Source organism: Coregonus clupeaformis, chromosome 7, assembly GCF_020615455.1.
Source record: "Coregonus clupeaformis isolate EN_2021a chromosome 7, ASM2061545v1, whole genome shotgun sequence".
NCBI classification, from domain to species: domain Eukaryota; kingdom Metazoa; phylum Chordata; class Actinopteri; order Salmoniformes; family Salmonidae; genus Coregonus; species Coregonus clupeaformis.
Window position 1 is genome coordinate 52,479,811 of NC_059198.1, and position 27,454 is coordinate 52,507,264.

The 27,454-nt window shown below is 42.4% G+C and overlaps 1 protein-coding gene across 2 annotated transcripts in view; it reads right to left on the reverse strand.

Annotated features, from left to right (window-relative positions):
- Nucleotides 1-27,454, reverse strand: part of LOC121556450 (1-phosphatidylinositol 4,5-bisphosphate phosphodiesterase delta-1) — a 112,655-nt gene that overhangs the window by 48,729 nt on the left and 36,472 nt on the right. Inside the window, exons 3-7 of one of the 2 annotated variants that reach the window (XM_041870348.2) lie at nt 19,725-19,876; nt 18,615-18,691; nt 18,278-18,407; nt 17,833-18,061; nt 14,336-14,537 (exon numbers count right to left, since the gene is read on the reverse strand). In XM_041870348.2, the coding sequence (XP_041726282.1) occupies nt 14,336-14,537; nt 17,833-18,061; nt 18,278-18,407; nt 18,615-18,691; nt 19,725-19,876 (790 nt within the window). Of the gene's footprint in view, nt 1-14,335; nt 14,538-17,832; nt 18,062-18,277; nt 18,408-18,614; nt 18,954-19,724; nt 19,877-27,454 lie in introns of those variants that run through there. The other variant, XM_045221429.1, reaches the window with a different exon arrangement.

Below are 27,454 nucleotides of genomic sequence, written 5' to 3' on the forward strand. Positions count from 1 at the left end.
ACACCTCTGTGATGCTGAACACGCTAAACTCCGCAGAGCTCGGGTGGGACAGGTGTATTTCTCATCTTTCAAATCAAACAGTAGAGGCACAGCTATACCTATCCATAAGCTTGTTACATTCATAATTGACAAAGACATGCAGTATCTGACTGGGTCACTGTATGGGCAACCAATTACTATCTTAAATATAAATGCCCCCAACACAGATAGTCCTGTTTTCATGTTGAAAATGATAACCCTGTTCAATGAGCATTGTGTTTCCTTTGGAGTGCTGGCTGGAGATTTTAACTGTACCCTCAACTCAACTCTGGACAAATCGTCTCAAGTCCCCACCACAAACCCTCGATCGGCAAAGATGTTGAACTCTCTTACTAAAGAGATGGGACTGATAGATACCTGGAGAGAGACTAATAGCTCATCTATGGACTATACAGTTGAAGTCGGAAGTTTAAATACACTTAGGTTGGAGTCATTAAAACTTGTTTTTCAACCACTCCACACATTTCTTGTTAACAAACTATAGTTTTGGCAAGTCGGTTAGGACATCTACTTTGTGCATGACACAAGTAATTTTTCCAACAATTGTTTACAGACACATTATTTAACTTATGATTCACTTTATCACAATTCCAGTGGGTCAGAATTTTACATACACTAAATTTACTGTGCCTTTAAACAGCTTGGAAAATTCCAGAAAATGATGTCATGGCTTTAGAAACTTCTGATAGGCTAATTTACATACTTTGAGTCAATTGGAGGTGTACCTGTGGATGTATTTCAAGGCCTACCTTCAAACTCAGTGTCTCTTTGCTTGACATCATGGGAAAATCAAAAGAAATCAGCCAAGACCTCAGAAAAAAAATGGTAGACCTCCACAAGTCTGGTTCATCCTTGGGAGCAATTTCCAAACGCCTGAAGGTACCACGTTCATCTGTACAAACAATAGTATGCAAGTATAAACACCATGCGACCACGCAGCCATCATACCGCTCAGGAAGGAGACACGTTCTGTCTCTTAGAGATGAACGTACTTTGGTGCGAAAAGTGCAAATCACTCCCAGAACAACAGCAAAGAAACTTGTGAAGATGCTGGAGGAAACAGGTACAAAAGTATCTATATCCACAGTAAAACGAGTCCTATATCGACATAACCTGAAAGGCCGCTCAGCAAGGAAGAAACCACTGCTCCAAAACCGCCATAAAAAAGCCAGACTACAGTTTGTAACTGCACATGGGGACAAAGATAGTACTTTTTGAAGAAATGTCCTCTTTTCTGATTAAACAAAAATATAACTGTTTGGCCATAATGACCATCGTTATGTTTGGAGAAAAAAGGGGGATGCTTGCAAGCCGAAGTACACCATCCCAACTTTGAAGCACAGGGGTGGCAGCATCATGCTGTGGGGGTGCTTTGCTGCAGGAGGGACTGGTGCACTTCACAAAATAAATGGCATGTGGATATATTAAAGCAACATCTCAAGACATCAGTCAGGAAGTTCAAGCTTGGTCGCAAATGGGTCTTCCAAATGGACAATGACCCCAAGCATACTTCCAAAGCTGTGGCAAAATGGCTTAAGGACAACCAAGTCAACAAAGTCAAGGTATTGGAGTGGCCATCACAAAGCCCTGACCTCAATCCTATAGAAAATTTGTGGGCAGAATTAAAAAGCGTGTGCGAGCAAGGAGGCCTGCAAACCTGACTCCGTTACACCAGCTCTGTCAGGAGGAATGGGCCAAAACTCACCCAACTTATTGTGGGAAGCTTGTGGAAGGCTACCCGAAACGTTTGACCCAAGTTAAACAATTTAAAGGCAATGCTACCAAATACTAATTGAGTGTATGTAAACTTCCGACCCACTGGGAATGTGATGAAATAAATAAAAGCTGAAATAAATCATTCTCTCTACTATTATTCTGACATTTCACATTCTTAAAATAAAGTGGTGATCCTAACTGACCTAAGACAGGGAATTTGTACTAGGATTAAATGTCAGGAATTGTGAAAAACTGAGTTTAAATGTATTTGGCTAAGGTGTATGTAAACAAAGTGGTGATCCTAAATAAAGGTGTATGGAAACTTCCGACTTCAACTGTACATACCACTCCAATGTCCATAGCACCTACTCTCATATAGATTACATTTTATTCCCAATGATTTTCATAAATTCTGCCTCTTGTACAATCGGACCCATAGCAGATCCCACCTTTGTCCGCCTCCGCTTTGACCTCTGTAAGTACATCCCGAGGTCAAAGAGCTGGAAAATCCAACACCTCCATGTTATCAAACGAAGCATTCCATACATTGGTTACTACACCAAACATTGGAAGGCCACCAAAAATTCTGAAATTTCCATCCCCAACTATAACATTTTCCGTCTAGATAGAACTGCCAAAGGGGGTGGAGTTGCAATCTACTGTAGAGATAGCCTGCAGAGCTCTATCATACTATCCAGGTCTGTGCCCAAACAGTTTGAGCTTCTACTTCTAAAAATCCACCTTTCCAGAAATAAGTCTCTCACTGTTGCCGCTTGCTACAGACCCCCTCAGCCCCCAGCTGTGCCCTGGACACCATATGTGAATTGATTGCCCCCATTTATCCTCAGAGTTCGTACTGCTTGGTGACCTAAATTGGGATATGCTTAATACCCGGCCATCCTACAATCCAAACTAGATGCCCTCAATCTCACGCAAATTATCAACAAACCTACCAGGTACAACCCTAAATCTGTAAACATGGGTACCCTCATAGATATCATCCTGACTAACTTACCCTCTAAATACACCTCCGCTGTCTTCAACCAGGATCTCAGCGATCACTGCCTTATTGCCTGCGTCCGTAACGGGTCCGCGGTCAAACGACCACCCCTCATCACTGTCAAACGCTCCCTAAAACACTTTAGCGAGCAGGCCTTCCTAATTGACCTGGCCCAGGTATCCTGGATGGATATAGATCTCATTCCGTCAGTAAAGGATGCTTGGTTGTTCTTTAAAAGTAATTTCCTCTCAATCTTAAATAAGCATGCCCCATTCAAAAAATGCAGAACTAAGAACAGATATAGCCCCTGGTTCTCCTCAGACTTGCCTGCCCTTGACTTGCACAAAAACATCCTGTGGCATGCTGCATTAGCATCGATATGCAACTTTTCAGGGAAGTTAGGAACCAATATACACAAGCAGTTAGGAAAGCAAAGGCTAACTTTTTGAAACAGAAATTTGCATCCTGTAGCACTAACTCCAAAAAGTTTTGGGACACTGTAAAGTCCATGGAGAATAAGAGCACTTCCTCCCAGCAGCCCACTGCACTGAGGCTAGGAAACACTATGACCACCGATAAATCTACAATAATCGAGAATTTCAACAAGCATTTTGCTACGGCTGGCCATGCTTTCCACCTGGCTACCACTACCCCGACCACCAACTCTGCACCCTCTGCTGCAACTTGCCCATGCCCCCCCGCTTCTCCTTCACACAAATTCAGACAGCTGATGTTCTGAAAGAGCTGCAAAATCTGGACCCCTACAAATCAGCTGGGCTAGACAATCTGGACCCTTTCTTTCTAAAACTAGCCGCGAAATTGTCGCAACCCCTATTACTAGTCTGTTCAACCTCTCTTTCGTAACGTCTGAGATCCCCAGAGATTGGAAAGCTGCCACGGTCATCCCCCCTCTTCAAAGGGGGTGACACTCTAGATCCAAACTGTTACAGACCTATATCCATCCTGCCCTGCCTGTCGAAAGTATTTGAAAGCCAAGTTAACAAACAGATCACCGACCATTTCGAATCCCACCATACCTTCTCCGCTATGCAATCCGGTTTCCGAGCTGGTCATGGGTGCACTTCAGCCACGCTCAAGTTCCTAAACGATATTATAACCGCGATCGATAATAGACAGTACTGTGCAGCCGTCTTCATCGACCTGGCCAAGGCTTTCGACTCTGTCAACCACCGCATTCTTATTGGCAGACTAAATAGCCTTGGTTTCTCAAATGACTGCCTCGCCTGGTTCACCAACTACTTCTCAGATAGAGTTCAGTGTGTCAAATCGGAGGGCCTGTTGTCTGGACCTATGGCAGTCTCTATGGGGGTGCCACAGGGTTCAATTCTTGGGCCGACTCTTTTCTCTGTGTATATCAATGATGTCGCTCTTGCTGCTGGTGACTCTCAGATCCACCTCTACGCAGACGACACCATTTTGTATACATCTGGCCCTTCATTGGACACTGTGTTAACAAACCTCCAAACGAGCTTCAATGCCATACAACACTCCTTCAGTAGCCTCCAACTGCTCTTAAACACTAGTAAAACTAAATGCATGCTCTTCAATCGAACGCTGCTGGCACCCGCCCACCCGACTAGAATCACCACTCTCGACGGGTCTGACCTAGAGTATGTGGACAACTACAAATACCTAGGTGTCTGGTTAGACTGTAAACTCTCCTTCCAGACTCACATTAAGAATCTCCAATCCAAAGTTAAATCTAGAATCGGCTTCCTATTTCGCAACAAAGCCTCCTTCACTCATGCTGCCAAACATGCCCTCGTAAAACTGACTATCCTACCGATCCTTGACTTTGGCGATGTCATTTACAAAATAGCCTCCAACACTCTACTCAGCAAATTGGATGTAGTCTATCACAGTGCCATCCGTTTTGTCTCCAAAGCCCCATACACTACCCGCCACTGTGACCTGTACGCTCTTGTTGGCTGGTCCTCACTACATGTTCGTCGTCAAACCCAGGCCATCTATAAATCACTGCTAGGCAAATCCCCGCCTTATCTTAGCTCATTGGTCACCATAGCAGCACCCACCCGTAGTCTGCGCTCCAGCAGGTATATCTCACTGGTCATTCCCAAAGCCAACACCTCCTTTGGCCGCCATTCCTTCCAGTTCTCTGCTGCCAATGACTGGAACGAATTGCAAAAATCTCTGAAGCTGGAGACTCTTATCTCCCTCACTAACTTTAAGCATCAGTTGTCAGAGCACCTTACCGATCACTGCACCTGTACACAGCCCATCTGAAATTAGCCCACCCAACTACCTCATCCCTATATTGTTATTTATTTTGCTTTTTTGCACCCCAGTATCTCTATTTGCACATAATCTCTTGCACATCTATCATTCCAGTGTTAATACTAATTGTAATTATTTTGCACTATAGCCTATTTATTGCCTTACCTCCATAACTTGCTACATTTGCACACATTGTATATATATTTTCTGTTGTATTTTTTGACTTTATGTTTTTTTACCCCATATGTAACTCTGTGTTGTTGTTTTTATCTTACTGCTTTGCTTTATCTTGGCCAGGTCGCAGTTGTAAATGAGAACTTGTTCTCAACTGGCTTACCTGGTTAAATAAAGGTTAAAAAAAACAAAAACAAAAAACATGGAAAGACAACTACACACAAGACAACAAAGACTCTGATGTTTCTCCGGCCACAATGTGGGATGCTGCCAAAGCCCCTCTGAGAGGTTATCTAATTGCATATGCTTCCTCTAAGAAAAAAGCAATGGAAGCACACAGGTTAGATCTTGAGAGGGAGCTGGAACGCTGCGAAAAAGAACATAAACAATCCCCAGACAGCGACACCTGGAGGCAACTTAAAGCAGCCAAAGCCAAACTAAACTTGGGCTATACTCGGGTGATAAAAAAAGTGTTTTCTTTACTAAACAGAAATACCATGAGTATAGCAATAGGCAGATTGTCTTGCTTACCCATTAAGAAAAGAGCAATCAGAGAGTACAATCATGCCCGTCCGAACAGCAGATGACGAGGTCACATGTGATCCAAATAAGATACATTAACATTTTCATGATTTTTATACTTCTGAGAGAAAACATACAGATGTAGAACTCCATTCCTTCCTAGGGGATATCTTGCTACGAAAACTATTAGAGACCGACCAAGAAGATCTCAACTCCCCCTTTGCTCCTGAGGAGGTCCTAGAGGCAATTATCTCCATGCCACCTAACAAGTCTCCAGGCCCAGACGGATTTCCCAGAGAGTTCTACAAAGCTTTTTTGCCGCAGCTTAGCCCCATTTTCATGCCAATGCTAGATGATTTTTGCTAACACGGAGCTCTCCCAGACTCTATGTACACAGCCCGCATTACAGTGTTGCTCAGAAAGACAAGGACCCTCTCTCCTGCTCGTCCTACCGGCCCATAAGCTTGTTGGAGTTCCACTACAAAATAATTACAAAATGTCTCACCAAAAGACTAAACACTCTTCTACCCAAAATAATAAAAGAGGACCAAACTGGATTTATTAGAGACAGGTACTCTTCTGATAACATTCACCGTCTTTTTGATATTATAGATCAAGTAAACACACAGAAGACCCTTGTCCTGTTGGAGTGGAGCTTTCTGTCCTGCTGGCTTCACTGGATGCTGAGAAGGCGTTCGACAGGATGGAGTGGAGCTTTCTGTCCTGCTGCTGGCTTCACTGGATGCTGAGAAGGCGTTCGACAGGATGGAGTGGAGCTTTCTGTCCTGCTGGCTTCACTGGATGCTGAGAAGGCGTTCGACAGGATGGAGTGGAGCTTTCTGTCCTGCTGGTTTCACTGGATGCTGAGAAGGCGTTTGACAGGATGGAGTGGAGCTTTCTGTCCTGCTGGCTTCACTGGATGCTGAGAAGGCGTTTGACAGGATGGAGTGGAGCTTTCTGTCCTGCTGGCTTCACTGGATGCTGAGAAGGCGTTTGACAGGATGGAGTGGAGCTTTCTGTCCTGCTGGCTTCACTGGATGCTGAGAAGGCGTTTGACAGGATGGAGTGGAGCTTTCTGTCCTGCTGGCTTCACTGGATGCTGAGAAGGCGTTTGACAGGATGGAGTGGAGCTTTCTGTCCTGCTGGCTTCACTGGATGCTGAGAAGGCGTTTGACAGGATGGAGTGGAGCTTTCTGTCCTGCTGGCTTCACTGGATGCTGAGAAGGCGTTTGACAGGATGGAGTGGAGCTTTCTGTCCTGCTGGCTTCACTGGATGCTGAGAAGGCGTTTGACAGGATGGAGTGGAGCTTTCTGTCCTGCTGGCTTCACTGGATGCTGAGAAGGCGTTTGACAGGATGGAGTGGAGCTTTCTGTCCTGCTGGCTTCACTGGATGCTGAGAAGGCGTTTGACAGGATGGAGTGGAGCTTTCTGTTCTCAGTCTTAGAAAAGTTCAATATGGGCCCAAACTTTATTAAATGGATCAAGTCACTATATTCTCATCCAAATACCATGGTGTATACTAATGGTCTGAACTCTGACAGATTCCCTTCGGGATGTGGCACAAGACGCTCACTGTCCCCCTGCTCTACTTGTTGGGTCAGTTAAGAACAAATTCTTATTTACAATGACGGCTACTACTACGGCTACTACTACGGCTACTACTACGGCTACTACTACTACTTAATCTACTTGTAAAGCCCCCGGCCCTCCCCTCCCCCAACCCGGACGACGCCCTATGCAATGCCTTAGACCGCTGCGCCACTCGGGAGCCTTGATAAGGAGCAATCCAAGTGTAATGGGTGTTTCTGCAGGTGGCCTTCAGCGCAAGATTTCGCTCTACGCGGATTATGTCTTGCTCTACATATCCAACCTGAAAAATCCCTCCCTCCCATTTTAGACACAATTGCTCAGTACGGCAAGTTTTCAGGAAGAAGATACATGTTATCAAATCCATTGTTTGCCCTCTCAATCTTACACTCACCAGCTCTATGAAGACACTCTGCCCGTTCCAATGGAAGACACAGGGGTGTCAATACCTTGGGATCTTTGTAACACCAGATCTGATTGGCCTTTTCAAGGAAAATTAACTCCCACTGCTGGATCGAATCAAGAATGATCTCCGGACCTGGATCTCCCTCCCAATTAGCTTAGTCGGAAGAATCAATGTTACCCGTATGAACATCCTCCCTAGATGTAACTATTTATTTCAGATGCTCCCATGCTATCTCCCAGTTTCTTTTTTCAAAACAACCAACCAAAGCATCACCATATGTGTATATGGGGCAATAAAAACCTAGGATCAAGTTCTCCTCTCTATGGAAACCTGAATCTAAGGCTGGCCTTGCCCTTCCTTCCCTGCCTACTGTGCTGCTGGTCTGCCCAAATCCTCAACATGGATCACAAACAGACAAGACTCAATTAATAACCTTATTGAAGTGGGGAACATACCCAAAACCTTTGTGATTTGCAAATGGCAGGATCCTAGGTTTTTATTGCCCCTATTACCCTACTAGCATGGAAGGACTGTAAGAAATACCTTGGCATTTCTTCCCAGCGTCATACCCAAGAAGACTTGAGGCTGTAATCACTGCCAAAGGTGCTTTAACAATGTACTGAGTAAAGCTTATTTTTATACATTTGCAAACATTTCTAAAAACCTATTTTTGTCTAGACATTATCAGGTTTTGTGTGTAGACTGATGAGGAGAAGAAAAAAAAACTATTTAACAACTTTTAGAATAAGGCTGTAACCTAACAAAATGTGGCAAAAGTCAAGAGGTCTGAATACTTTCCGAATGCACTGTATTTCAAATTGGACAGTGTGAATGGGGGTGATTAGGGAAATGTGTGTGTATACAGAGCCTTCAGAAAGTATTCAGACCCCTTGACTTTATTCACATTTTGTTACATTACAGCCTTATTCTAAAATGGACTATATCATTTCTTTTCCTCATCAATCTACACACAATACCCCATAATTACAAAGCGAAAACAGGTCTTTTTTTAGATTTTTTCAAATGTATTACAAATAAAAAACAGAAATACCTTATTTACATTAGTATTCAGACCCTTTGCTATGAAACTCAAAATTGAGCTCAGGTGCATCCTGTTTCCATTGATCATCCTTGAGATGTTTCTACAACTTGATTGGAGTCCACCTGTGGTAAATTCAATTGATTGGACATGATTTGGAAAGACACACACCTGTCTATATAAGGTCCAACAGTTCACAGTGCATGTCAGAGCAAGAACCAAGCCATGAGGTTGAAGGAATTGTCCGTAGAGCTCAGAGACAGGAAAGTTTCAGGGGAAGGGTACCAAAAAATGTCTGCAGCATTGAACGTCCCCAAGAACACAGTGGCCTCCATCATTCTTAAACGAAAGAAGTTTGGAACCACCAAGACTCTTCCTAGAGCTGGCCGCCCGGCCAAACTGAGCAATCGGGGGAGAAGGGCCTTGGTCAGGGAGGTGACCAAGAACCTGATGGTCACTCTGACAGAGCTCCAGAGTTCCTCTGTGGAGAAAGGAGAACCTTCCAGAAGGACAACCATCTCTGCAGCACTCCACCAATCAGACCTTTATGGTAGAGTGGCCAGACGGAAGCCACTCCTAAGTAAAAGGCACATGACAGCCCGCTTGGAGTTTGCCAAAAGTCACCTAAAGGACTCTCAGACCATGAGAAACAAGATTCTCTGGTCTGATGAAACCAATATTATCCCTACAGTGAAGCATGGTGGTGGAAGCATCATGCTGTGGGGATGTATTTCAGTGGCAGGGAATGGGAGACTAGTCAGGATCGAGGCAAAGATGAACGGAGCAAAGTACAGAGAGATCCTTGATGAAAACCTGCTCCAGAGCACTCAGGACCTCAGACTGGGGCAAAGGTTCACCTTCCAACAGGACAACAACCCTAAACACACAGCCAAGACAACGCAGGAGTGGCTTCGGGACAAGTCTCTGAATGTCCTTGAGTGGCCCAGCCAGAGCCCAGACTTGAACTCGATCGAACATCTCTGGAGAGACCTGAAAATAGCTGTGCAGCAATGCTCCCCATCCAACATGACAGAGCTTGAGAGGATCTGCAGAGAAGAATGGGAGTAACTCCCCAAATACAGGTGTATACAAGCTTGTAGCATCATACTCAAGAAGACTCGAGGCTGTAATCACTGCCAAAGGTGCTTCAGCAAAGTACTGAGTAAAGGGTCTGAATACTTAATTTGTTTTATAAATTCGCAAAAAAATCAAAAAAACTATTTTTGCTTTGTCATTATGGGGTATTATGTGTAGATTGATGAGAAAAACAAAACAATTTAATCAATTTTAGAATAAGGCTGTAACGTAACAAAATGTAGAAAAAGTGAAGGGGTCTGAGTACTTTCCGAATGCTCCGTACATGTTGTGGTGCTGTAAAACTAATGATTTGCTCATTGCCTCAGCTAAAGCTGGAAATAGCTAACACGATCACAGATAGTGCTGCTGCAAATGTGTTGTTTGTTTTGTTTTATATTTTATGTAATTATATTATTCATGTTTGCCACATGTGAGGGTGGAATGTGTTTTGTTTGTTGATTGAAAAATCAGAAACTCTTTAAAAAATAAGTTAAAGTAATGTTTTTTATCGTTGTGTATGTTTAACATGAATCAATCAATCACTCAATCAGTGGAGGCTCCTCAGAGGAGGAAGGGGAGGACCATCCTCATCAGTGAATTTCATAAAAATACAGATAGTGAAACATTAAAGTAATCATTTTTTAGATAAAACTATACTAAATATATTCACGTCACCAAATAATTGATTAAAACACTGTTTTGCAATGAACGTCTACAGTAGCCTCAACAGCACTCTGTAGGGTAGCACCACGGTGTAGCCGGAGGACAGCTAGCTTCTGTCCTCCTCTGGGTACATTGACTTTAATACATAACCTAGGAGGCTCATGGTTCTCACCCCCTTCCATAGACTTACATAGTAATTAGGACAGCGTCCTCCAGCCTATCTGAGCTCTTGCAGCAAGAACTGACATGTTGTCCACCCAATCAAAGGATCAGAGAATGAATCTAGTACTGAAAGCATAAGCTACACCTAGCTAGCACTGCAGTGCATAACATGTGGTGAGTAGTTGACTCAAAGAGATAGAAAGACAATAGTTGAACAGTTTTGAACAAATTCATTTCTTCCAAAATTAAGGAGAAGCAATGTTAACATATGTTTCCCATGTCAATAAAGCCCTTAAATTGAAATTGAATTGAATTGAATTGAATTGAATTGAATTGAGAGAGAGAGAGAGAGAGAGAGAGAGAGACAGAGAGAGAGACAGAGAGAGAGACAGAGAGAGAGACAGAGAGAGAGAGAGAGAGAGAGAGAGAGAGAGAGAGAGAGAGAGAGAGAGAGAGAGAGAGAGAGAGAGAGAGAGAGAGAGAGAGAGAGAGAGAGAGAGAGAGAGACAGAGAGAGAGAGAGAGAGAGAGAGAGAGAGAGAGAGAGAGAGAGAGAGAGAGAGAGAGCTATACACTGTATATATATTTTTCTTCTTTCACTTAGCTAGAGAATGCAGCTAGCTAGTTTAGCCTACTCAAACACCCTGCTCAAACAGAGAGGGATGCCATGTTAGCTAGCTGGCTATGGCTATTTAACACTGGAACTCTTCCAAGTCAAGGTAAGCTTTTGCTACTTGTGGACTAATGATTACTCCATGGCAAGAGTGTGCAAGGCGGTATTGAATGTGTCACTGTCTGTCATCTTGATTACTCAAAATTCTCTATGTTGTAAACTTTCATTCATAGGAAGGATGTAGCAACCTCATAATGGGTACAGGGAATATTCAAGTATTATGTAGTAGCCTAAACCTATCAATGTTACATTGAGCTGGGTGAATGGAATATGAATGACAGTCATCTAATATGCTGTAATAGAAATAAGGCCATGCTCATAAAAAAAAGAATCATCCTCCCTCATCTTAAACGGCACCAACCGCCACTGCACTCAATGTACATTCAAAAACACAGATATTAAAAACAATTCCAAAAAATCTACCTGTAGTAGAGCATGCTGGGGAAAAAGTTAATTTGTTTCATAACTTTTAAAAATTGAGTTGATGTGACTTCTCATAAAATTGAGTCAGTACCATTTAACAATTTAAAGTAATAATGACTTTTCATTTACTTTGAGTTTAGCTTACTAGAAGTATTTGAATTAAAAATACCTTGGGGTTTACAGTGTAGGCCACGGTGCAGCTGCATAGTAAGGTTAGTTTAGATAAGAGGTAGTAATGTATGGTTAGTTTAGATTAGAGGTAGTAATGTATGGTTAGTTTAGATTAGAGGTAGTAAGGTATGGTTAGTTTAGATTAGAGGTAGTAAGGTATGGTTAGATTAGATTAGAGGTAGTAATGTATGGTTCGATTAGATTAGAGGTAGTAATGTATGGTTAGATTAGATTAGAGGTAGTAATGTATGGTTAGATTAGATTAGAGGTAGTAAGGTATGGTTAGATTAGATTAGAGGTAGTAATGTATGGTTAGATTAGATTAGAGGTAGTAAGGTATGGTTCGTTTAGATTAGAGGTAGTAAGGTATGGTTAGTTTAGATTAGATTAGAGGTAGTAAGGCATGGTTCGTTTAGATTAGATTAGTGGTAGTAAGGTATGGTTAGTTTAGATTAGATTAGAGGTAGTAATGTATGGTTAGTTTAGATTAGATTAGAGGTAGTAATGTATGGTTAGTTTAGATTAGATTAGAGGTAGTAATGAATGGTTAGTTTAGATTAGAGTTAGTAAGGTATGGTTAGTTTAGATTAGAGGTAGTAAGGTATGGTTAGTTTAGATTAGATTAGAGGTAGTAATGAATGGTTAGTTTAGATTAGAGTTAGTAAGGTATGGTTAGTTTAGATTAGAGTTAGTAAGGTATGGTTAGATTAGATTAGAGGTAGTAATGTATGGTTAGATTAGATTAGAGGTAGTAATGTATGGTTAGTTTAGATTAGAGGTAGTAATGTATGGTTAGATTAGATTAGAGGTAGTAAGGTATGGTTAGTTTAGATTAGAGGTAGTAATGTATGGTTAGATTAGATTAGAGGTAGTAATGTATGGTTAGTTTAGATTAGAGGTAGTAATGTATGGTTAGATTAGATTAGAGGTAGTAAGGTATGGTTAGATTAGATTAGAGGTAGTAAGGTATGGTTAGTTTAGATTAGAGGTAGTAAGGTATGGTTAGATTAGATTAGAGGTAGTAAGGTATGGTTAGTTTAGATTAGAGGTAGTAAGGTATGGTTAGATTAGATTAGAGGTAGTAAGGTATGGTTAGATTAGATTAGAGGTAGTAAGGTATGGTTAGTTTAGATTAGAGGTAGTAAGGTATGGTTAGATTAGATTAGAGGTAGTAAGGTACGGTTAGATTAGATTAGAGGTAGTAAGGTATGGTTAGATTAGATTAGAGGTAGTAAGGTATGGTTAGATTAGATTAGAGGTAGTAATGTATGGTTAGTTTAGATTAGATTAGAGGTAGTAATGTATGGTTAGTTTAGATTAGATTAGAGGTAGTAAGGTATGGTTAGATTAGATTAGAGGTAGTAAGGTATGGTTAGTTTAGATTAGAGGTAGTAAGGTACGGTTAGTTTAGATTAGAGGTAGTAATGTATGGTTAGTTTAGATTAGAGGTAGTAAGGTATGGTTAGATTAGATTAGATTAGATTAGATTAGATTAGATTAGATTAGATTAGATTAGATTAGATTAGATTAGAGGTAGTAATGTATGGTTAGTTTAGATTAGATTAGAGGTAGTAATGTATGGTTAGTTTAGATTAGAGGTAGTAAGGTATGGTTAGATTAGATTAGATTAGATTAGATTAGATTAGAGGTAGTAAGGTATGGTTAGATTAGATTAGAGGTAGTAATGTATGGTTAGTTTAGATTAGAGGTAGTAAGGTATGGTTAGTTTAGATTAGAGGTAGTAAGGTATGGTTAGATTAGATTAGAGGTAGTAAGGTATGGTTAGTTTAGATTAGAGGTAGTAATGTATGGTTAGATTAGATTAGAGGTAGTAAGGTATGGTTAGTTTAGATTAGATTAGATTAGAGGTAGTAAGGTATGGTTAGATTAGATTAGAGGTAGTAATGTATGGTTAGTTTAGATTAGAGGTAGTAAGGTATGGTTAGATTAGATTAGAGGTAGTAAGGTATGGTTAGTTTAGATTAGAGGTAGTAATGTATGGTTAGATTAGATTAGAGGTAGTAAGGTATGGTTAGTTTAGATTAGAGGTAGTAATGTATGGTTAGATTAGATTAGAGGTAGTAAGGTATGGTTAGTTTAGATTAGAGGTAGTAAGGTATGGTTAGATTAGATTAGAGGTAGTAATGTATGGTTAGATTAGATTAGAGGTAGTAAGGTATGGTTAGTTTAGATTAGAGGTAGTAATGTATGGTTAGATTAGATTAGAGGTAGTAAGATATGGTTAGATTAGATTAGAGGTAGTAAGGTATGGTTAGATTAGATTAGATTAGAGGTAGTAAGGTATGGTTAGTTTAGATTAGAGGTAGTAAGTTACGGTTAGTTTAAATTACAGGTAGTAATGTATATTTAGTTTAGATTAGAGGTAGTAAGGTATGGTTCGTTTAGATTTAAGGTTGTCATGGTTACTTGATATAGGCCTCTGTGCTGCTGGGGCCTTTGAGCTGGTCTTCCATCAGGTAGGTGTTGTGGGAGGAGCTGATGAAGTAGTGGTTGATTGGCTGGCTCATATCCTGGAACACCTCCTTGTGGGCGGGGTTGAAGATAGACCCCTCCTGCTGCTGCAGGTACATCAGGAAGCCATCTTTGGTCATGTGATTCTTCTGCTTAGCTGGGCGGGGGGACAGGGGACAGAATGAGATAGGGGGTTGGGTCTTGTGAAATAGGTCTCTCAGATATACACTACCTTCAGAAGGTATTCACACCCCTTGACACATTTTGTTGTGTTACAGCCTGAATTTAAAATGGATTAAATTGAGATTGTTTTGTCACTGGCCTACACGCAATACCCCATAATGTCAAAGTGGATTTATGTTTTCAAATATTTTACTAATTTATTAATAATTAAAAGCTGAAATGTCTTCAGTCAATAAGTATTCAACACCTTTGTTATGGCAAGCCAAAATAAGTTCAGGAGTAAAAAGTTGCTTAACAAGTCACATAATACGTTGCATGTACTCACTCTGTGTGCAATAATTGTGTTTAACATGATTTTTGAATGACTACCTCATCTCTGTACCCCACACATACAATTATCTGTAAGGTCCCACAGTCGAGCACTGAATTTAAACACAGATTCAACCACAAAGACCAGGGAGGTTTTCCAATGCCTCGCAAAGGGCACCTATTGGTAGATGGGTAAAAATAAAAAAAAGCAGACATTGAATATCCCTTTGAGCACGATGAAGTTATTAATTGCAATTTGGATGGTGCTATCAATAAACCAAGTCACTACAAAAATACAGGTGTCCTTCCTAACTAGGTTGCCAGAGAGGAAGGAAACCACTCAGGGATTTCACCATGAGGCCAATGGTGACTTTAAAACAGTTACAGAGTCTAATGGCTGTGATAGGAGAAAACTGAGGATGGATCAACAACTTTGTGGTTACTCGACAATATTAACCTAATTGACATAGTGAAAAGAAGGAAGCTTGTACAGAATAAAAAATATTCAAAAACATGCATCCTGTTTGCAACAAAGCGCTAAAGTAATGCTGCAAAAAAATTTGGCAAAGCAATTCACTCTTTGTCCTGAATAGGAAGTGTTATGTTTGGGGCAAATGCAATAGAACACATAGCATGGTGGTGTCTGCATCATGTTATGGCAGTGGAGGCTCCTCAGAGGAGGAGGTGTATTATGGGTATGCTTGGTGGCGGCTCCATCATCTTATTTCATTTGTTTGTCATTTTAGCATATGCTCTTATCCAGAGCGACTTACAGTTAGTGAGTGCATACATTTCATACTTTTGTCATACTGGTCCCCCATGGGAATCGAACCCACAACCTTGGCGTTGCAAGCGCCATGCTCTAACAACTGAGCTACACAGGACCAGGATAACGGTGGAGGAAGGGGAGGACCATCCTCCTCAGGACCAGGATAACGGTGGAGGAAGGGGAGGACCATCCTCCTCAGTGAATTTCAGAAGAAAAAAAAAGTGAAACATTACAAAAGTGATCATTTTTAGATAAAACTATACTAAATATATTCACGTCCCCAAATAATTGATTAAAACACTGTTTTGCAATGAGATTCTTCTTCTTCACTTTTAGCTTACTCAAACAGAGAGGGATGCCATGTTAGCTAGCAGGCTATGGCTATCCAACACAGGAACTTTTCCAAGTCAAGGTAAGCTTTTGTTTTTATTAATTTATTGCCACCGGGGCACGCTGATGTAACTGCTAAACTGCTTGCTGACTGTACACTGTACTGCATGATTGTAGCAGGTTTACTAACGCATTAGTTCTAGTAGCTATGTTGATTATGACGTTAGCTAATATGGTGACAACGATGTAGTCTGTGTGTAGTGGTTTGCGGTTATGGTATGAAGGTTTGGCTTGGAAAGGTGTTTTCGTCTAGTCACAGACAGCGCATAGATGCAAGATGGAATTAACAAGAAAAGTGATCATGCTGTTTGTATGTGGCTGCTATAAAACTCAACTGTGTTTGCGTGTGATCAGGGATGAATTCATTACACTAAATCTGTTGAAAAATGTTTCTTAAAAGGAAGCAAACGGAATGAAACGTGGATAAACATACCTCCATTTGTCCAATAGAAACTCTTGTTTGCAACAGTTGGACTAATGATTACACCCTAGATCAGCTAGATGCAGGCAAGAGTGTGGAAGGCGGTATTGAATGGGTCAATGTCTGTCACCTTCATTACTAAAATAATTATCTCAACCTGTGCACCTACGTTGTAAACTTTAATTCATAGGCTAGGTTGTAGCAACCTCATGATGGGTATAGGGAAAATTTGAGTATAATGTAGTAACCTAAACCTATCGATGTTACATTGAGCTGGGTGAATGGAATATGAATGACAGTCATTCATCATGCTGTAATAGAAATAAGGCCACGCTCATTGTCACGACTTCCTACGAAGCTGCCTCCCCTCCTTGTTCGGGCAGGCTTCGGCGTTCGTCGTCACCGGCCTTCTAGCCACTGCCGCTCCTCATCTCATCATTCCATTTGTCTTGTCTTGTCAATTACACACACCTGGTTCATATCCCCTCATCAGTACCTGTATAAGTATTCCCTCTGCCCCCTTGTCTTTGTGTGTGATTGTTTATTGTGGAGGTTACTATAGCTCGCTGGAGCTATATTGTATTTTGTATCTCCAGGATATTCACCTGTGTGCCTTGTTTTCTCCAGTGCGGCGTATTTACCTTGTTTTCTCCGTACCGCTGTCTTACCGGATAAACCATTTACTCTGAGATTTACCCTCTTATGCCTGACTCCATCCAAATCATCCGTCACACTCATAAAAAAAGAATCGGCCTGATCGTAAATGGCACTGACCGCCACTGTGTTATGGGTGTTATGGCTTGTAATCTTTAAGGGAGTTTTTCAGGATAAAAAAGAAACTGAATGGCGCTAAGCACAGGCAAAATCCTAGAGGAAAACCTGGTTCAGTCTGCTTTCCACCAGACACTGGGAGATGAATTCACCTTTCAGCAGGACAATAACCTAAAACACAAGGCCAAATCTACACTGGAGTTGCTTACCAAGTAGACAGTGAATGTTCCTGAGTGGCCGAGTTACAGTTTTGAAAATGACTTAGACTTGAAAATGGTTGCCTAGCAATGATCAACAACTCATTTGACAGAGCCTGGCACCTACTACCATACCCCGTTCAAAGGCACTTTTGTCTTTCCCATTCACCCTGTGAATGGCACACATACACAATCCATGTCTCAATTGCCTCAAGGCTTAAAAATCCTTCTGTAACCTGTCTCCTCCCCTTCATCTACACTGATTGGAGTGGATTTAACAAGTGACATCAATAAGGGGTCATATCTTTCACCTGGATTCACCTGGTCAGTCTGTCATGGAAAGAGCAGGTGATCTTAATGTTTTGTACACTCAGTGAGTTTATGTTTGTGTGAACTGAGCATCTCTCCTCACCTGAGTCGTCCAGCTCATATCTCTCTATGAGTCCGACAGCGTCCTCCATGGTGGCCACCTCACGCTGCTCGTTCAGCAGGAAGTTGAGCAGGTCTTTGACACTCATCTGCTCCCCCGTGGTGGCGTACTTCCCATAGATCACATCGATCTCCTCGCGGTGTATCAGCAGGTTATAGAAGTGTTCGATCTCAGGACCTTCCAGGGAGCCCGAGTTAGACTTGTCACATTTCTGCAGGACAAGATCATTAACAAAACAGTACTTTACTAACGAGATACAGTACATTGAGGTCCTCCTCAGACTAATAAAATGCTTTGAGACATAGCAGAACCTTAAATGCAACCCATATACATACAGGAACATGACAGAACTGCATTAAGAGCTGCCTGTACAGCTTCTATAACACCATCCTTGTAAGTCATTGACCAACAGAAGCTGTCCACTCACTGCGAACAGCACTTCAGCGTACGTGTCATCCACCTTGATGTTCATCTGGCGGAGGAAGTGTTTCAGCTCCTTCAGAGTCATCTTGTTGTCCTTGTTCTTGTCTGCTTTCCTCATACAGTTGAAGATCCAGCTTTAATACGCCCAGATTTAAGAATCAATCATTCAACAGAGACAGTTGGACACCAGTTGCTTAACTTTTGACCCATTATAGATGGGAATCCACTTGACTGTATAGGCTGAACACTATCTTTTGATTTGTAACCCCAAGTAACTAAACAACGTATTAGTTGTGATTTGCAATGTAAGCAAAAAGTATGTATGTAACAAAAGAGGATACTGTTCGCTCGTCTGCTGGCGGTTGAGTTTCCTCCGGTTGGAGGTGAGCTTCTCCAGACCATTGACCCACTGCCTAGCCTCTTCCCCCGAGGTAGCCACCAGGTCCAGGGGACCCACTGCCTAGCCTCTTCCCCCGAGGTAGCCACCAGGTCCAGGGGACCCACTGCCTAGCCTCTTCCCCCGAGGTAGCCACCAGGTCCAGGGGACCCACTGCCTAGCCTCTTCCACCGAGGTAGCCACCAGGTCCAGGGGACCCACTGCCTAGCCTCTTCCCCCGAGGTAGCCACCAGGTCCAGGGGACCCACTGCCTAGCCTCTTCCCCCGAGGTAGCCACCAGGTCCAGGGGGACCCACTGCCTAGCCTCTTCCACCGAGGTAGCCACCAGGTCCAGGGGACCCACTGCCTAGCCTCTTCCACCGAGGTAGCCACCAGGTCCAGGGGACCCACTGCCTAGCCTCTTCCACCGAGGTAGCCACCAGGTCCAGGGGACCCACTGCCTAGCCTCTTCCACCGAGGTAGCCACCAGGTCCAGGGGACCCACTGCCTAGCCTCTTCCACCGAGGTAGCCACCAGGTCCAGGGGACCCACTGCCTAGCCTCTTCCACCGAGGTAGCCACCAGGTCCAGGGGACCCACTGCCTAGCCTCTTCCCCCGAGGTAGCCACCAGGTCCAGGGGACCCACTGCCTAGCCTCTTCCCCCGAGGTAGCCACCAGGTCCAGGGGACCCACTGCCTAGCCTCTTCCACCGAGGTAGCCACCAGGTCCAGGGGACCCACTGCCTAGCCTCTTCCACGAGGTAGCCACCAGGTCCAGGGGACCCACTGCCTAGCCTCTTCCACCGAGGTAGCCACCAGGTCCAGGGGACCCACTGCCTAGCCTCTTCCACCGAGGTAGCCACCAGGTCCAGGGGACCCACTGCCTAGCCTCTTCCACCGAGGTAGCCACCAGGTCCAGGGGACCCACTGCCTAGCCTCTTCCCCGAGGTAGCCACCAGGTCCAGGGGACCCACTGCCTAGCCTCTTCCACCGAGGTAGCCACCAGGTCCAGGGGACCCACTGCCTAGCCTCTTCCCCCGAGGTAGCCACCAGGTCCAGGGGACCCACTGCCTAGCCTCTTCCACCGAGGTAGCCACCAGGTCCAGGGTCCTCCTGCGGCCCTTAAAGATGATGGAGAAACAGCGGTCCTCCACGTGGGCCTCCGTGTACTTCTGAAGACCCTCCGACTGACGGCCTTTACGCACCGAGTCTATCTCATCAATGGAGACTGGAGGAGAGACGAGGGGGAGTGAGGTTAGAATTATTTATGAAATCCTGGTCCTGAAGGCTCACTGTATGCGTACCCCAGTGGCTTGTCCCAGAGACCCCAGAGGCTTGTCGCAGAGACCCCAGAGGCTTGTCGCAGAGACCCCAGAGGCTTGTCCCAGAGACCCCAGAGGCTTGTCCCAGAGACCCCAGAGGCTTGTCCCAGAGACCCCAGTGGCTTGTCCCAGAGACCCCAGAGGCTTGTCGCAGAGACCCCAGAGGCTTGTCCCAGAGACCCCAGAGGCTTGTCCCAGAGACCCCAGAGGCTTGTCCCAGAGACCCCAGAGGCTTGTCCCAGAGACCCCAGAGGCTTGTCATTGTTGATAGACAACAATAATTTTTTCACCTCTTCCACGCTCACTTTACAGAATTCAAAATTACGCTTGTCTTTCATAATTTTGTCAGTTATACTTGGAAATGTAGTGTCAGCGTTTGTTGCTGGCATGTCAAGCCTAATTTTGCTGATCTTGGCAATGAAAAATCATTAAAGTAGTTAGCAATATCAGTGGGTTTTGTGATGAACGAGCCATCTGATTCAATAAATGATGGAGATGAGTTTGCGTTTTGTCACAAAATGTAATTGAAGGTGCTCCAAAGCTTTTTACTATCATTCTTTATGTCATTTATCTTTGTTTCATAGTGTAGTTTCTTCTTCTTTTTATTCAGTTTAGTCACATGATTTCTCAGTTTGCAATACGTTTGCCAATCGGTTGTGCAGCCAGACTTATTTGCCATTCCTTTTACCTCATCCCTCTCAACCATACCATTTTAAAATTCCTCATCAATCCACGGGGATTTAACAGTTTTTACAGTCATTTTCTTAACTGGTGCATGCTTATTAGTAATTAGCTATTTATTTTACTATTTTCAGTTATCTGCAGCTAGCAACAAACACTAAAACTGGACAGTTTTATCTCCATCTCTTAATAATAAATAATATCTTCATTAAAAGACTCAATCATGGACACTCTTACTGACAGTTGTGGCTGCTTCGCCTGATGTATTGTTGTCTCTACGTTCTTGCCCTTTGTGCTGATGTCTGCCCAGTAATGTCTGTACCATGTTCTGTGCTGCTACCATGCTGTGTTGTCATGCGTTACTGCCATGCTATGTTGTTGTCTTAGGTCTCTCTTTATGTAGTGTTGTGGTGTCTCTCTTTATGTAGTGTTGTGGTCTCTCTTTATGTAGTGTTGTGGCGTCTCTCTTTATGTAGTGTTGTGGTGTCTCTCTTTATGTAGTGTTGTGGTGTCTCTCTTTATGTAGTGTTGTGGTGTCTTTATGTAGTGTTGTGGTGTCTTTATGTAGTGTTGTGGTGTCTTTATGTAGTGTTGTGGTGTCTTTATGTAGTGTTGTGGTGTCTCTCTTTATGTAGTGTTGTGGCGTCTCTCTTTATGTAGTGTTGTGGTGTCTTTATGTAGTGTTGTGGTGTCTCTCTTTATGTAGTGTTGTGGCGTCTCTCTTTATGTAGTGTTGTGGTGTCTCTCTTTATGTAGTGTTGTGGTGTCTCTCTTTATGTAGTGTTGTGGTGTCTCTCTTTATGTAGTGTTGTGGTGTCTCTCTTTATGTAGTGTTGTGGTGTCTCTCTCTCTTTATGTAGTGTTGTGGTGTCTCTCTTTATGTAGTGTTGTGGCGTCTCTCTTTATGTAGTGTTGTGGTGTCTCTCTTTATGTAGTGTTGTGGCGTCTCTCTTTATGTAGTGTTGTGGCGTCTCTCTTTATGTAGTGTTGTGGCGTCTCTCTTTATGTAGTGTTGTGGCGTCTCTCTTTATGTAGTGTTGTGGTCTCTCTTTATGTAGTGTTGTGGTGTCTCTCTTTATGTAGTGTTGTGGTGTCTCTCTTTATGTAGTGTTGTGGTGTCTCTCTTTATGTAGTGTTGTGGCGTCTCTCTTTATGTAGTGTTATGGTGTCTCTCTTTATGTAGTGTTGTGGTGTCTCTCTTTATGTAGTGTTGTGGTGTCTCTCTTTATGTAGTGTTGTGTTGTCTCTCTCTCTTTATGTAGTGTTGTGGTGTCTCTCTATGTAGTGTTGTGGTGTCTCTCTTTATGTAGTGTTGTGGCGTCTCTCTTTATGTAGTGTTGTGGTGTCTCTCTCTCTTTATGTAGTGTTCTGGTCTCTCTCTTTATGTAGTGTTGTGGTGTCTCTCTTTATGTAGTGTTGTGGTGTCTCTCTTTATGTAGTGTTGTGGTGTCTCTCTTTATGTAGTGTTGTGGTGTCTCTCTTTATGTAGTGTTGTGGTGTCTCTCTCTCTTTATGTAGTGTTGTGGTGTCTCTCTTTATGTAGTGTTGTGGTGTCTCTCTTTATGTAGTGTTGTGGCGTCTCTCTTTATGTAGTGTTGTGGTGTCTCTCTCTCTTTATGTAGTGTTGTGGCGTCTCTCTTTATGTAGTGTTGTGGTGTCTCTCTTTATGTAGTGTTGTGGTGTCTCTCTCTTTATGTAGTGTTGTGGCGTCTCTCTTTATGTAGTGTTGTGGTGTCTCTCTCTTTATGTAGTGTTGTGGCGTCTCTCTTTATGTAGTGTTGTGGTGTCTCTCTCTCTTTATGTAGTGTTGTGGCGTCTCTCTTTATGTAGTGTTGTGGCGTCTCTCTTTATGTAGTGTTGTGGTGTCTCTCTTTATGTAGTGTTGTGGTGTCTCTCTCTTTATGTAGTGTTGTGGCGTCTCTCTTTATGTAGTGTTGTGGCGTCTCTCTTTATGTAGTGTTGTGGTGTCTCTCTTTATGTAGTGTTGTGGTGTCTCTCTTTATAAATAATTGGTCATTTAGCAGACGCTCTTATCCAGAGCGACTTACAGGAGCAATTAGGGTTAAGTGCCTTGCTCAAGGGCACATCGACAGATTTTTCACCTAGTCGGCTCGGGGATTAGAACCAGTGACCTTTCGGTTACTGGCACAACGCTCTTAACCACTAAGCTACCTGGTGTTGTGGTGTCTCTCTTTATGTAGTGTTGTGGTATCTCTCTTTATGTAGTGTTGTGGTGTCTCTCTTTATGTAGTGTTGTGGTGTCTCTCTTTATGTAGTGTTGTGGTGTCTCTCTTTATGTAGTGTTGTGGTGTCTCTCTTGTCGTGATGTGTGTTTGGTCCTATATTTATATGTTTCTTTTTTGAATCCCAGCCCCCGTCCCTGCAGGAGGCCTTTTTCCTTTTGGTAGGCCATCATTGTAAATAAGAATTTGTTCTTAACTGACTTGCCCAGTTAAATAAAGGTTAAATAAAAAATAAATAAATTTCATAAATGTGTCAAGTACAGCGTCTGGTTGCTCCTCATTACACACCACGGACCAGCTAATATTCTTTACATCATCAACATAAGAATCACTACAAAACTTATTGTGTGACCTCTTATACACTATATTAGGCCCAGCCTTTGGAACTTTGGTCACTAAAACCGATGGATTCGGATTCTGCTTTAAAGCAAATTTCTGCAGCATTAATGAAGATCAATTAATCAAATGTATTTATAAAGCCCTTTTTACATCAGCAGATTCACAAAGTGCTATACAGAAACCCAGCCTAAAACCCCAAACAGCAGCAATGTAGATGTAGAAGCATGTATGAAAAAAATAATGTATGCACTCACTAACTGTAAGTCGCTCTGGATAAGAGCGTCTGCTAAAATGACTAAAATGTAAAAATGGTGGCTAGGAAAAACTCCTTGGAAAGGCAGAAACCCAGAGAGGATCTCATGTTGCACAGTAATAAAGATGTGATCAATACATGTTGATGATTTCATTCATGTTCTGTTTGTAACTACCCTGGTAGGTTGATTGATAACCTGAACCAGGTTGCAGGCACTAGTTACAGTTTGAAGCTTTCTCTTGAGTGGGCAGCTTGATGAAAGCCAGTCAATATTTAAATCACCCAGAAAATATACCTCTCTTGATATCACATACATTATCAAGCATTTCACACAAGTTATCCAGATACTGCCTGTTAGCACTTGGTGGTCTATAGCAGCTTCCCACCAGAATGGGCTTTAGGTGAGGCAGATGAACCTGTAGCCATATTACTTCAACAGTATTTAAAATGAGATCCTCTCTAATCTTCACAGGAATGCGGTTCTGAACATAGACTGTTATTGAAGTGTTGTGGTTGCAGGTTCACTTGGCACATTTAAAGCCTTTTATTTTGGGGTGTTGCTATAGGCCAAATAAAATTATGGGCAGAAAGACAAATTCTTAATCGAATCAGATTAATCACAAAACCATTTGATGTTGCCAATTATTTGAAGGATTACTTCACTGGCATAGTGGGAAACGTAGGCAGGAAATGCCAACAACGAGCAGTGAGCCATCGTATTCATGCATAAAAAAACAAATAATGAAAGAAAAGCATTGCAAGTTTGAATTTTGTAAAGTTAGTGTAGGAGAGGTGGAAAAATTATTGTTATCAATCAATAATGACAAACTTCCTGGCATTGACAACTTAGAGGGAAAGCTACTGAGGATGGTAGCTGACTCTATAGCCACTCCTATCTGTCATATCTTTAATCTGAGCCTAGAGGAAAGTCTTTGTCCTCAGGCCTGGAGGGAAGCCAAAGTCATTCACCTATAAGCTTTCTGCCAGCTCTTAGCAAACTGTTGGAAAAAATGGTGTTTAATAATAATATTATGCCATTTAGCAGACGCTTTTATCCAAAGCGACTTACAGTCATGTGTGCATACCAAATACAATGCTATTTCTCTGTAAACTAATTAACAACAGACTTTCAGCATGCTTATAGAGAAGGACACTCAACATGTACTGCACTGACACAAATGACTGATCATTGGTTGAAAGAAATTGAAAATAGGAAGATTGTGGGAGATTTCTGTTAGATTTCAGTGCAGCCTTTGATATAATTGACCGTAACCTGTCGTTGAAAATACGTATGTGCTATGGCTAGGGTATATTACCGCCACACCGGCGATCACGAGTCATGAAGTCAGTCAAATTCCACGTGACCGTTTAGTCACGGTAATTAGGCTTCTCCAAGCTCTGATGCTGCTGATGGTCATTAGTAGCCAACCAAACCTGCTAACTGCCTGGTACTCAGCACTCTATTGTCCCTCTAATCACTCTGACATCAATGCAAATGCACTCTATTGTTTTTTTAATTTTTTAATTTCATCTTTATTTAACCAGGTAAGCCAGTTGAGAACAAGTTCTCATTTACAACTGCGACCTGGCCAAGATAAAGCAAAGCAGTGCGATAAAAACAACAACACAGAGTTACATATGGGGTAAAAAAACATAAAGTCAAAAAATACAACAGAAAATATATATACAGTGTGTGCAAATGTAGCAAGTTATGGAGGTAAGGCAATAAATAGGCCATAGTGCAAAATAATTACAATTAGTATTAACACTGGAATGATAGATGTGCAAGAGATGATGTGCAAATAGAGATACTGGGGTGCAAAAGAGCAAAATAAATAACAATATAGGGATGAGGTAGTTGGGTGGGCTAATTTCAGATTGGCTGTGTACAGGTGCAGTGATCGGTAAGGTGCTCTGACAACTGATGCTTAAAGTTAGTGAGGGGAGATAAGAGTCTCCAGCTTCAGAGATTTTGCAATTCGTTCCAGTCATTGGCAGCAGAGAACTGGAAGGAATGGCGGCCAAGGAGGTGTTGGCTTTGGGGATGACCAGTGAGATATACCTGCTGGACACGCAGTACGGGTGGGTGCTGCTATGGTGACCAATGAGCTAAAATAAGGCGGGGATTTGCCTAGCAGTGATTTATAGATGGCCTGGAGCCAGTGGGTTTGACGACGAACATGTAGTGAGGACCAGCCAACAAGAGCGTACAGGTCACAGTGGTGGGTAGAGAAAATAAAAAATAAAAAATAAAAAATTTGTGAAGTGGTTATCCCACTGGCTATAGGGTGAATGCACCAATTTGTAAGTCGCTCTGGATAAGAGTGTCTGCTAAATGACGTAAATGTAAATGTAAATGTAGTGTATGGGGCTTTGGAGACAAAACGGACGGCACTGTGATAGACTACATCCAATTTGCTGAGTAGAGTGTTGGAGGCTATTTTGTAAATGACATCGCCGAAGTCAAGGATCGGTAGGATAGTCAGTTTTACGAGGGCATGTTTGGCAGCATGAGTGAAGGAGGCTTTGTTGCGAAATAGGAAGCCGATTCTAGATTTAACTTTGGATTGGAGATTCTTAATGTGAGTCTGGAAGGAGAGTTTACAGTCTAACCAGACACCTAGGTATTTGTAGTTGTCCACATACTCTAGGTCAGACCCGTCGAGAGTAGTGATTCTAGTCGGGTGGGCGGGTGCCAGCAGCGTTCGATTGAAGAGCATGCATTTAGGCATTGAAGCTCATTGTCCCTCTAATCACTCTGACATCAATGTAAATGTATCGAAAATCTAATCAAACACTTCATGAGAGCCCATGAGCTCATGTTGCGCAACATTTCTATAGGCTATGGAGTAGAGGGAGGAAACAGAGTGATGGCCTCTATTAAAAAGAGGAGGATCCCATCAGCTCTCTATAGGCTAGGCCTACTATATTTATTTCTAAACTTTCCTAATTTTAAGCACATAGCTTTTTTTTTTTTTTTACATTTACATTTTAGTCATTTAGCAGATGCTCTTATCCAGAGCGACTTACAGTTAGTGAGTGCATACATTTTTATTTTTATTTTCAATTTTTTTATACTGGCCCCCCATGGGAATCGAACCCACAACCTTGGCGTTGCAAACGCCATGCTATACCAACTGAGCCAAATCCCTGCCGGGCCATTCCCTCCCCTACCCTGGACGACGCTGTGCCAATTGTGCGCCGCCCCATGGGTCTCCCGGTCGCGGCCGGCTACGACAGAGCCTGGATACAGGAGTATAGTCTACCTGGCTGGCATGAAAATACACCACAGGGAAAAGAGTCCTCCATTCGCTATTTAAGTGCAGAGATGACATGTATTTTTTCCCACTGCCCCTGTTTCAAGACAGGTGCATGTTAATGGTCCATTCTAAATCAAAACAAATTTCACACATATATTATTTAGTATTTGTAAAGACGCGATTAAATCAAGAATAGTCTGATGGGTGACAATATTAGCCTATCACTTGTGAATGACATATTATCACTTGTGAATGATGCCCAGCATAAGAAACATACTTTTTTGTTGTTGTGACTTTTTCGAATCCTAGTCTCACACCTCATGTAGCCTAGCCCATAGGCATATATGTTTTAATAAGGTTTGTATCACAACTAAAGTGGCCAAATAACTTCTTAAAATTAAGCACATTAATTTACATTTTAGACATTTAGCAGACGCTCTTATCCAGAGCGACTTACAGGAGCAATTAGGGTTAAGTGCCTTGCTCAAGGGTACATCGACAGATTTTTCACCTAGTTGGCTCGGGGATTAGAACCAGCGACCTTTCAGTTACTGGCACTACGCTCTTAACCACTAAGCTACCTGCCGCCTTAATTTGCTTTACAAGGGGTGTAGAGCCTAACTGGCATACATAAGAAGTGCGTGAGTTTCAAGTTTGGGGAAGATCATTTTCACCATACAAATGCACCTTTATAATAAAATAATTACA